Source organism: Galeopterus variegatus, unplaced genomic scaffold (assembly GCF_000696425.1).
Source record: "Galeopterus variegatus unplaced genomic scaffold, G_variegatus-3.0.2 Scaffold2823, whole genome shotgun sequence".
Lineage (NCBI taxonomy): Eukaryota > Metazoa > Chordata > Mammalia > Dermoptera > Cynocephalidae > Galeopterus > Galeopterus variegatus.
Window position 1 is genome coordinate 133,050 of NW_007728934.1, and position 11,675 is coordinate 144,724.

Below are 11,675 nucleotides of genomic sequence, written 5' to 3' on the forward strand. Positions count from 1 at the left end.
GGGGGGGGGGGGGGGGGGAGGTGACACCCGCTGGGACCTCTCTTCCCTGGACACTTCCAGCTTGCACTTTTGCTCCCTGGGGGGCAGAGTGAGGAAAGGTGGCCCCTCTGCAGTTAATGACCGAACAGACTGTTTCTGGCTTTAGCCTGAACTGGACTTGTCACTTGCAAAGAAAATCATGAAGACTGAGAAGGCTGGAGCAGAGAGAGGCCACATAAGACTGTGGAGAGGCCAAGAGGAGGATGGGGGTGGGCACTGGGACCACCGTGCAGGGAGGTGAAAGCAGGTGCAGGCCTGGGGCCTGGCAGAGTGCTGCCCCCAAAATGACCAGCACAGGAGCCAGAGCGCCAGAGTCTCAGTCTTTAATCACCAGAGGGCTGCACACACACGCTCACGCTCGGGTTTCAGATCTTGTTGAAAGCGGCAATGTCCACACTCTGCACCTAAGGAGAGGTGGAGGGCGATTGTCATGGGGTCGTTTCCCTGAGGCCCACCCACTCCTGTTCCCTGCCTGGCCAGCAACCTACTCTTCAGTAGGACTCACTCCCCACTGACTGGGGCAGCAGGTGCGGGGCATGAGGCCCCCAGGGTCAGCCCAGTCTCCTCTCCCTGCCCATGTGGCCCCAACTCCATATCCCCGGCACTTACGTGCTCCTCAAACTTCGTGATCTCCTCTTCCAGCAAGTCAGTCCCCACCTTATCGTCCTCCACCACACACTGGATCTGCAGCTTTCGGATGCCGTAGCCCACGGGCACCAGCTTGGAGGCCCCCCAGACTAGCCCATCCAGCTGGATGGAGCGCACACAGGCCTCCAGCTGGGCCATATCTGTTTCATCATCCCACTGTTGGAGAAAGAGGAAGGAAAGGCTGGGGTCAGCCATCCTCAGAATCCTCCAGAACTCCAGGGGAGGACCTTGGAGCACATAATTATTCCTTTAATGAGCACTCAGAAAAGTCCAAATTTATACCTACCCTGCCTCCAAGTTTCTATTTTTATCCCAAGATTTCTCAACTTGGCTTTAAAATCCCACCCGGACCCAAGAGGGCAGGGGGAGGGTCAGAGTCTGGGCCTCCAGGGCAGCCACAGGCCCCCACTGGCAGCGAAGGCACAGGCCGGCTGGCCTCCGCGCAGACCCAAATCCCACCCGGACCCAAGAGGGCAGGGGGAGGGTCAGAGTCTGGGCCTCCAGGGCAGCCACGGGCCCCCACTGGCAGCGAAGGCACAGGCCGGCTGGCCTCCGCGCAGCCCCGCCCAGCCCCACTCACGGGTTTGACGTCCAGGAGGATGGAGGACTTGGCCACCAGCACAGGCTTCCTGGCCTTCCTCTCTGCGTACTGCCGCAGCCTCTCCTCCCGCAGCCGTGCCGCCTCCTTGTTCTCCTCCTCCTCATCACTGCCAAACAGGTCGATGTCATTGTCCTCATCGTCCTCTGCTGGCGTAGCTGCCTTCTTGGCCAGGGGCTCCACTTGGCGCATGGGAGACACATGCTGCCACAGGGGAGGAGAGGCTGAAACCCAGTCGGTGCCCCAGAGCTGCCTGGGTGGGTTGCCAACCAGCTCCCTCCTCAGCCAACTGTCGGAAAAGCCGCCCGAAGAGGACAGTGGTTAGGTGCCCAAGCTGTGGCCCTGGGAGATGGGGACTATCCCACCCTGCCCTGGGCTTATCTTGGGCATCACTGTAAACCTCACTGTGCCTTGAGGACACCAGGCCCCCAGCCTCCAGCTCCTCTACAGTGCCCGGTCTTGGGGAGTGTGCTCACCTGGGTCTGTGGGGCTGTGGCCCGGTGGGTGGGCGAGCTCTTCTCCAGCAGGCTCAGCCGGGCCTCCAGCTTGGAGATGGCCTGCTGCAGGTCTTGCACCACTGCAGGGACAAGGGGGACACAGGTCAGGTGGCAGGGGCTGGTGTGGGCCTCCCACCCACCAGGCCCCTGCCTCACCGCCTCGCAGGTTCTGGTTCTCCACTTCCAGGCTGGCGATCCTGACAACAAGCTCGCTGTGGTCGCCACCAGGCCCGCTGGAGGCCCCGGGGCCTGAGCTCTGCAAGGCACGGGGAGTGGGGAAGGGCTCAGTACCCCAGCCTGCTCTCAGGGTCCCCTCATTCACAGCTGCTCAGAAGCAGAACCCTGAGGTTCCTGTCAGCCCCACTGGGTCCAACTGCTGTGCTCAGGACTGTGTTGGAACTCACAGTAGGAAAACTCAGGTGAGGGAGAGCAGGAAGCCCCTCCCTGTCTAGCATTGAAGGCCTGTTGACCTCAGGAAGGGTGGCTTCTACAGACCATGGTGACGTTTTCAGCCAAGCAGAGGGCCGAGGACAACCCAGACACCAGGTGGTGCAGAGCTCAGAGCCATGGCTGCTGTTCCCCAGTGGGGTCCCATCCAGCAGCCAAACTCAGAAGCTGGGTGGGGTGCGGCAGGACTTACAGTCTTAGGGGCAGCCTGACTCAGAGCCTCGGCAGGGCAGAAAGATGGAGCATGCTGTGCGGGATGCAGCCAGCCCAGCGCCTGGCACACACCTCCGCCTGGCTCACTGAACCAGCCTCTGAAGGCTCTGGGAGGCACAGTCGGCCACAGCTCAGCCTGATTTACCCCTGGGGACCCAGCTAGGCTTCTAGCTTCCTGTCTCCAGATGCTACCCAGTCCTCAGGGATCTGTACACATACGTGAGGACCTTTAACACGGCCCACACCCAATGGGACAGCTCTGAAGACAGTGCACCTGGCCGCACAGAGGTCCCAGCCTGACCCCCTCAGCAGGCCCCCATCCCAGGGCTTCCTTGGGGTGTGACTCAGCAGATGAACCCAGTCTCTGTAGCAGGCAGCAGACACTCTCACAGGCCCTTACCTGCTGGCCCTGCCCCTGGGGACCTCCTGTCACAGCCCTTGGCACAACCAACACTGAGTGGCCACCCCTTGAGCACAGGCAGGAGCCAGACACTAAGGGTGCAAGGGCTGAGCCCTGCAGAGCAAGCTCTAGGCAAGGACGGGATCAGAGCAGAGCTGAGAGAAAGTGGGCAGGGCTGGCAGAGACCCTGAGAGCCCCTGGGGCAGAAGGTGGAGCACCAGAGGCCCACGTTTGGGGGAGGGCGGTGTGGAGACCCTCAGCAGAGCTCCTGAGGGAGCGGGGTTGTGCCCTCAGAAGCTTTAGCACCTTCCCCAGAGTCAGAGCCTGGGAGCAGCAGGGCCAGGGCACTGGGGGCCTCACTCACCCCACACAGCAGGCCTGAGGACAGGGAAAAGGTCCCCTCTGAAAGAGGCACCAAATCAGCACGCGACCTGGGGAAGGGCTGGCAGGGAGGGGACCTGGCAAGGACACGGCTGGGAGGCCCTGGGTTGCAGGATGGGGCAGTGGGGGTCGTTTCACTATTGCCTGGCTCTGCATGCCACCGGCCAAAGCCATAGCTCTCAGGCCAGCGCTGGAGCCTCCCTATCTGCAGCCTCCCCACTCAGGTGGGGAATGAGGAAGCCAGGGGTCCAGGGTCCCCAAGTATATCTTCAACAGGGCAGGCGCAGATCACCCAGTCCAGTCACAGCCTGTAAGAGCTGGCTGCAGATAGCCACCTCACAGCCACAGGCAAAGGTTCAAACCCAGACCGCCCCTGATCCGATGCTGGCACCCCACACAGTTCCCAGAACCCTTGTGGTTCTGAAGTCCGCTATCTGCTGAGCACCATCCCCATCCAAATCCACGATGACGCTAAGCTGCAATGTCCTTCCTGGGTCCCTGTTATGGGCTCAATAACATCCCTCCAAACTCGTATTTTAGAGTCCTGACCCCAGTACCTCAGAATGTGAGTGGACATGGAGACAAGGCCTTCACAGAGGTGATCGAGGTAAATGAGGTCAGCAGGGGCCCTGATCTGATAGGACTGGTGTCCTCATGAGAAGAGGAGATTAGGAGACACACACACACACACCACCACCACCACCACCCCCCATGTGAAGACACAGGGAGAAGACGTTGTCTACATGCCAAGAGAGGCCTCAGGGGAAACCTGCCCTACTGCAGCTGGATCTGACTCCAGCCTCCAGAGCTGGGAGAGAACACACGTCTGTGGTTTCAGCTGCCCGGCCTGCCACACTTTACTACAGCAGTCCTAGCCAACAGCCCCGGAGTCTTAACAGCATGCCCACCTGCCTGTCCCTAAGACCAGGACGTGGCAGCTGACCCCAACACAGCTAGGCCGGAGTTCCTGCAGCCCCACTGCTTTATGGGTATTAGAGCTCAATACACCTGGCCTGGGCACAAAAACCTGTGCTACCTCGATGCTGTGTCTGCCTGGTCTGAACTTGGCCAGAGGCCTCGGTAAGCACAGGGTACTGGACTGGTGGGACGAGGGTGGGCAGAGGGCAAGGCGGGAGCAGGCAGGGACCACGCATGAAGTAGGGCTGGCCTGTCAGCCACAGCACCGCTTCCAGGGGACACCCACCCAGGGGGTGCCCCAACTGGCTGTGAGAGACAGAAAAATGGCCCAAGATGTCCACATTTGAATCCCCAGGGCCTGTAAATACATTTCCTCACATGGCAAAGAGATTCTGCAGACGTGACTAAGCAAAGGATCTGGAGATAGCAGATGATCCTGGATTATACAGGTGGGCCCAATGGCACCGTAAGGGTCCACACAAGAGAGGTAGGACGGGGAGGAGACGGACCAGATGAGATCACAGATCCTCCCCTACACTCTCCAGAAAGCGCAGACCAGCTGACACCCTGATTTTGCCCCATATGATGGATTTCAGACTTCTGACCTCCAGAACTGTAAGATGAAAAATTTCTGCTTTTAAACCACTAGATTGTAGCAATTTGTTACAGCATCATCAACTGGAAGTTAACACAGATCTTGGCCCCGGAAGTAGGGTGCTGCTGGAACAAACACCTAGAAATGTAGAGGTGGATTTGGAATTGGGCAGCAGATGGGGCTGGACCTGGAAAGACTCTGGGAAGCCTGGCAGAAAAACCCTGGACTGCCTTTAACAGACTGTTGGCAGAAATATGGAGCCCCCCAGTGTGTGGAAAGCAGGACAGCTCAGTGATAAGCTCTGGTCTTCAGCTGGGGAGATTTCTTTTTTTTATTTATTTATTTTATTTTATTTTATTTTTTTTTTATTAAAGATGACCGGTAAGGGGATCTTAACCCTTGACTTGGTGTTGTCAGCACCACGCTCAGCCAGTGAGCGAACCGGCCATCCCTATATGGGATCCGAACCCGGGGCCTTGGTGTTATCAGCACCGCACTCTCCCGAGTGAGCCACTGGGCCGGCCCCAGCTGGGGAGATTTCTAAGCAAAGCATGGACACTACAGCCTAGTTTCTTCTTGCAGCTTCTAGTAAAACAGGAGAGGACGGAGGCTGAGGCAAGAACTGTTACGCAAAAAGGAACTAGGACTTGCCATCTGGAAACCTCAGCTTCCCCAACTTACATAAGACACTACAAGGCAACTCACTGACAGGAGAGCACGTGCTGGAGCAAAACCTGAGGGCGGCTGGAGGGCCTGAGGAGGATCAAAAAGGCCAGAGCAGGGCCGGCCCGGTGGTGCACTGGAGAGTGCGCTGCTTGGGAGCACAGTGGCGCTCCCGCCGAGGGTTCGGATCCCATGTGGAGACCGGTTCCCGCTCACTGGCTGAGCACGGTGCGGGTGCGACACCGAGGGTTGCGATCCTGTTGCTGGTCCCCGGTACGGGCATCGGTTCCCGCTCACTGGCTGAGCACGGTGCGGGCGCGACACCGAGGGTTGCGATCCTGTTGCTGGTCCCCGGTACGGGCGTGGCACCGAGGGTTGCGATCCCGTTACCGGTCAGTAAAAAAGACAAAAAGGAAAAAAAAAAAAAAGGCCAGAGTATTCAAATGGTCACCCAGAGAGAGCAGGTGTTTGACCCATGGATCCCCACAGCCATCTCAACCAGAGCGAGAACAGAGCTGGGATCATCTAGTCAAGACCTATGAAGGAGCCACTGGCTTCCCAGTGCGGGCCCCTGTGACATATACAGGAAACCCACAGAGCTCTTGAAAAATTTATATTGGCAGAAACACTGACAGCTTGGGCCAAAAAGGAGACAAGATGAAATTGAAGGAGGCTGCAGACCCCCAAAATTCTATGTACTGCTGCTAAGACTTCTCAACAGCAAGTGAGTGCTATCTTTTATGAAAACTGACTCCAGGGCAGGGCAGGAGCGTGCTCAGGCTTTGAAACCTAACACAGTTTGCTCGGGTGGATTCTGAAATTTTTCTTTCCATTGTCTCCCTTTTTAAATGCGAATGTCAGTAAATTTTTCCCTCTGCCTGTCCCACGATTGTATTTTGGGAGCAGAGAACTTGTTTTCCACTTTCACTGGTCCACGGGTGGAGAGGAATTTTGCCTCAGGATGGATCACACCACAACTCCCCCATGCATGATTCAGATGAGATTCTGGACTCTGAGTTGACGCTGTAAACAGTGGAGATTTTTGAGGATGTTGGTGTGGGGCAAATTCATTTGTGTGTGGAATGGATGTGAATCTTTGGGGGCCAGAGGGTAGACTGTGGTAGACAGAATGGCACCCCAGAGATGCCCATGTCCCAACCCCCAGAACCTGTGACTCCCTTACCTTATGTACCAAAAGAGAATTAGCACATGTAATTAAGTTCAGGATTCTGAGATGGAGAGACTATCTGGGTAGGCCTGATGCAATCACAAGAATCCCGGAAAGTGACAGAGGGAGGCAGAAGGGTCAAAGAGCGAGAAATGTGAGGACAGAAGCAGAGGGTGGAGGGATGGGACTGCCTGCTGGGGCACACAAGAAATGTGGACAACCTCTTGGATCTGGGAAAGGCAAGGACTCTCTCCTGGAACCTCCATAAGGAATGCAGCTCTGCCGATTGAATTTTACCTCTGACCTTGAAATGATAATTTGTGTTGTTTTAAGCTAGAAGCTTGTGATAATCTGTCACAGCAGCCAACAGGAAACAAATTCCCAGCCTTTAAGTCTAGAACGCTGTCCCCATCTCAGAGGGAGAATGAAGTCCGGACTCCTCTGGAGTAGGGAAGCCAGAGCAGCAGGCCTGCCCACCTTCCTCAGCCGGCCCATCAGGCCATGCGCAGAGCCAAGTGCAGCCATCACCCTGAATTCCTGATCTCAGTATGGGACCTGAGGTCAATCAGGGTCTCAAATTCAAGAAGGCACTGAGTCTATGATCCAAATTCATTGCACCTGTGAGGCACCCACCCCTCTCCCTGTGGAGGGCAAGGCCTAAGAGGGAGGGAGGATGGCCCAGCAGACCCCCAGGTTTCTTCAGCAGGGAGCGAGCAGGCAGGAACAGGCCTGCAAGGTGTGCACCTGCAGCGCACTCCCTGCAGGATGACATAGGTCAGCCCAGGCTCAGCCCACAGCCAGTACCACAGGTGCGGCCAAGGCAACCGCCAGCAAGCAGGCGAGAAAGGCATGGAAGGGTGCGAGATGAGAACGCCTTCCACGGCGGTCTAGGTTTGGGTCCAGTCTGGGCTGGGAGGCCACAGCTCCACGCCCCATAAGAACAGCTCACCCTAACTTTGCTCAAAAGGGCAAAAATAATCAGCTGTACTGGGGGGAAAATCAGACATGCTGTGTGGCAGAGCACACGCCCACGGGTACGTGGGCTGCAGGTACTCACTCCAGCCAGGGATTTCTGGATGTTCTCTCTAGCTCTTGCAATGTCTCGGAGGATCACGCTGGCGCCATTCTCCTGCAGACAGTGCAGAAAGAACCAGTCTTTTTCTTTTTTCATTAAAAAAAATTTTTTAAATACAAGAAAAAAAAAGGAGAAAAAAATTTAAAAAGTTAAAAAAAAAGATCAAGAATCCTCACATAGAGAGCAAGAATGTACTGTGCCGAATGAAGGCTTAGCAGAACCATGGAAAGCAGAGGGCGCTTGAGGGTGTGACCAGAGGGCTGGGGTTGCATGCAGTCTGCAGGGACTCCATGCTGAGGCCTGGGCCCAGCCACCTCATCAGGACACAGCGGGAGTATGCCATCCCTCATGTTGGGTCTGAGCCAAGCGCAGATCCAGCAACCAGGTGCCAGCCAAGGCCCCCCTTCTAATAGACCCGACTCCCAGCGCCTTGGGCAGAGCCACTTGACCCTAACATGCCTCTGCCCTTCAGGTGCCACCAGAGGCTCTCCTGGCCCAGCCAGATGCTCCTGGTATGCCGCAGCCGCCCTGCTGGGCAGGAGAGCCATCCAGAGGCCCCAAACGCAGCCCTCACCTGGCGGGAGGAGCCAGCCACAGGCCCGTTCAGCTGCTCATAGAATTTCCTTTCTGCATCATCGTATTTGAACTTGTCGAACCAGATCTTCTCGTGTACTAAGAAGTTTGTAGCCATTTTTCTGCTGGGAGGGGAAGGAGAGACTAAGTGAGCAGGGCTGGGAGGAGGGGGTCCTGGGCAGCCCCTAGGCCCTTCAACGCCTCACCCCAGTGCCTGACACCGACTCTCGGCCATCCCAATCCTGCAAGCTCATGGACCCCAGTCCTGGGTGACAAAGGCTCCAGGCCCGGGAGAACACGAGTGGCTCTCAGCATGATGACATAAGCCTGTAAGCCCCCTTCCCCACACAAGCGGCCCTCTGCCAACGCACACACCATCCCCTCCTCCTGCCCCCAGTATGGTCTCCCTTCAGTGCTGGGCAGGGTCCCCAGGTCTGTCCCCCAGACAAATGGTTCTCAAAGTGTGGTCCAAGAATTCCTGGGGGTCCCCGAGGTGCCCCCCCCGGTTCAACCAGACGACGCTGTGTTTACATCAGGCAGACGACACACACCAGCAGCTGGAGCACAGAAGCACCCACTAAGCCACACACGAGAGATACTTGCAGCAACATAAAACCAGACCTCTCTGCTCACTGCATTTTATTACAGGAGAAGCATTTTTCATGAAAACATGTTAGCTTATTATCATCCTCCAACAACTAAGCATTTTTAGCATTTCGGTTTTAATTGCTAATGTGGTAAAAATCAGTAGATATAATGAAAGCTCTTTTGGGTCCTGAGACCAAAAGTTTGAGAACTGCTGCTCTGGATCAGAGGTCAGCAAACTGTATCCTGTGGGCCAAATCCAGTCCCTGATCTGTCAGTGCAAATCACATTTCACTGGCACCAAGCCATGGCCACTGGCTGCCATGTGTGCTCCCAATGCCCACAGAGCAGAGCATCTGGGCACACAGACGGCTGCACAGCCTGAACCACCACACCATGGAATAGTCAGGCCTTTCCTGCTGCCCTGCTAAGTGCGACAGACACTGACCTGATCCTGCTCTGTTGCCAATGTCCTGTCCTGAGGACCCAAGGCCAACACTGGGCCTTGCCAAGTGTCCCCTCGGCAACAAGAAGGTTGAAGCCCCTAACTTTCCTCCACTCCCCTCACCAGCACGTTCTTGGTGAGCAGCCAGGCCACCATAAACTCGATGGGTCCCGCCCCCAGGCTCAATCTTGTCAACTGGTAAATCCAGACCCCCCTGCCCCACCCCCAGAGTCTAGGGGCCAAGGTTGCTGCTGCTCCCCTGGGGAGTCAGGCAGCCACTGGGACCATCGGTTGGGGAACCCTGAGTCCTCCCCTGCCCTGCTCCACCTACCCCCACAGCAAATACACTCGAGGCACCCCATGGCCTCACCACCTCTCTGCCTCTCTTGTCCCCATCCCAACCCCTCCCGGAGCAAAGACCCCTCACCCAGTGGGAGATCAGACAAACCAGGAGTTCTTCAGACTGAGGCCACTGCACTGGCCACATGCTCTTGTATCTGAGGTACCCACCTTACCTCAGAGGTAGTGACTGGTGGCGACAGGGTAAGCTGGGGGTGGACAGAGGGGCAGGCAGGGCCATGCTGGTGCCCACGTCTCACCCCCAGGGGAGCTCAGGGGCCAGAAACCCAGCCTCAATGCTCCCCACTTGCTCTGTGGGCAACCTCTCCTCAACCCTGGTGTGTGCTGGCCAGAGGGACACAGGGAGATACCCAGCCAAAAAGGGAGCCCTGCAAGGGGCAGCAAGATTCTGCCCTGTGCTGACCCCTTCCTTCTCCCCACTCTGACAGCCCAGAACTTTCTGACTCTAAAGGAAAGAGCACTGCCCTGGCCTAACCCTCTCCTGTACTCGACTTAGCCGGGTCCAGAGTCTCAGGGAGAGCCCCCCCCCCGGGGGGCAGAGGAGGGAAGCATGATGCACCCCAGCCTGGGAGTACTGTCCCTGTGCCCATGGAGCAGGCCAGGCCCCTGGCCAGCACATTTCTCCTACTTGGGTCTCAGGCTGGACATGTACGGGCCAGACCGGGGACTGGGTCGATGAGCCAGGGAGGTGGCTTCGAGGCGCCAGGCCACGCGCAGGGCCTCAGCAGCATGGTGGCGGCACTCAGCACTGTCGTAGCTGGGCTTGCTGAGCCAGGGAGCCTCCGCATCCTTGTGCAGGAAGTACCAGTAGGGTGAGGCAGAGGGAGCCCCCCCGTCGGCCCGCCGTGGCCCAGCCCGCTTGCTTCCTATGGCATTGCGGCCACGCCGATCTCTGCGGCCCCGCCGGGCGACCTCAACCTGGCTGGCTCGCTCCTGCAGATGCACCTTCCCAGGCGGGTGACCATCAAATAGGGCCTCATAGAAGCCCCTCTCAGCCGCATCATAGCGGGGCTTCTCCAGCCACACCTCCTGCACCAGCGCCTGCAGGCTGCCCAGCAGGGGCTGGCCGTTGGCTGGTGAGCTGGGCTGGCAAGCCAGGGCCAGGTTGGGGGTGGCTACCCACTGGCCTGTGTCAGGAGTCCCTTGCCTGCTGCATGCCTCTGTGGCCAGCAGCAGAGTCTGAGACCACTCTACAAAAGCCCGCTCAGCCTGGTCGAAGGAAGACTTGTTGACCCAGATCCCCCAGGTCACATGGTGGCAGGCCACTTGGCTTCCATGGGTGCAGGGACCCCAAGAGGCCAGAGCAGGCGGCTGGGCTGCCTGGGCGGCTGCATCTGCTAGCCTCTGGTGGTAGGAGCTCTCTGCCTGGTCGAAAAGAGACTTGTCTAGCCACACGTGGTCGGCTGAGAGGCCCACAAGGGCCAGGTCCGCGTGGCCAAGCCAGCTCTTAGGGGAGTGCTTCCTCTTCTTCTGCAGGGGCTTCTTGCCATCGCAGCTTGTCCTGGGATCAGTCCTGCTGCTGGTGTCGGGGGCCTCTGCCTCATCGGTATCCTCAGCATCCTCCTGGCCGGGCCCGTTCACAGCTGGTGCCTCGTCTGGGAGCTGCTCGGCAGAGGCGGCGGCTCGCGTGGCCTCATGCTCATAGAAGTGCCGCTCGGCCTCCTCATACCTGTGCTTGTCTTCCCAGACGGTCTCCAGGGCAAGAGAGGCCTTCCCGCTCCTCATCTTCCAGGCGTAGCGTTAAAAAGCAAGCACAAGAAGGCAGTTGCAACAGAGCGGAACCAACTGCGGGGACGCACCAGCCACACCACCTCCCCCATGCCCCTGCAGGGTGACAGGCTGGAATGGGCGAGGTGGGTCTGGGGGAGGGAGGGGGTACTGGGGATGCTTCCCAATGGGGGTTCCATGAGAAGACATGCAGGACTCAAAAGACAAACCTACATGAGGAACATTTTTTTAGTAAAACAAAAAATAAATACACATATATGTATACATTTAACTACAAAATCTATCTTTACTAATGCAACATGCACCATAGCTCTCCAAAAAGGGTCTTGAGGACATCATTTC

At 57.5% G+C, this 11,675-nt stretch overlaps 1 protein-coding gene across 2 annotated transcripts; it reads right to left on the reverse strand.

The window, feature by feature from the left end:
* Window positions 1-346: 346 nt before the first annotated feature.
* EEF1D (eukaryotic translation elongation factor 1 delta (guanine nucleotide exchange protein)) lies at window positions 347-11,331 on the reverse strand. 2 transcript variants are annotated; one of them, XM_008583069.1, is made up of 8 exons: window positions 10,234-11,331; window positions 8,217-8,340; window positions 7,625-7,696; window positions 1,939-2,038; window positions 1,762-1,862; window positions 1,268-1,489; window positions 649-843; window positions 347-443 (listed from the first exon to the last, which is right to left on the reverse strand). In XM_008583069.1, the coding sequence occupies exons 1-8, from the start codon at window positions 11,328-11,330 to the stop codon at window positions 405-407; spliced, it is 1,950 nt and encodes a 649-aa protein (XP_008581291.1). In that variant the 5' UTR covers window position 11,331; the 3' UTR covers window positions 347-404. The 2 variants fall into 2 exon arrangements, with proteins under 2 accessions (XP_008581291.1, XP_008581290.1); XM_008583068.1 differs by lacking the exon at window positions 7,625-7,696 and having other exon boundaries at window positions 10,234-11,330.
* Between the last annotated feature and the right edge of the window lie 344 nt (window positions 11,332-11,675).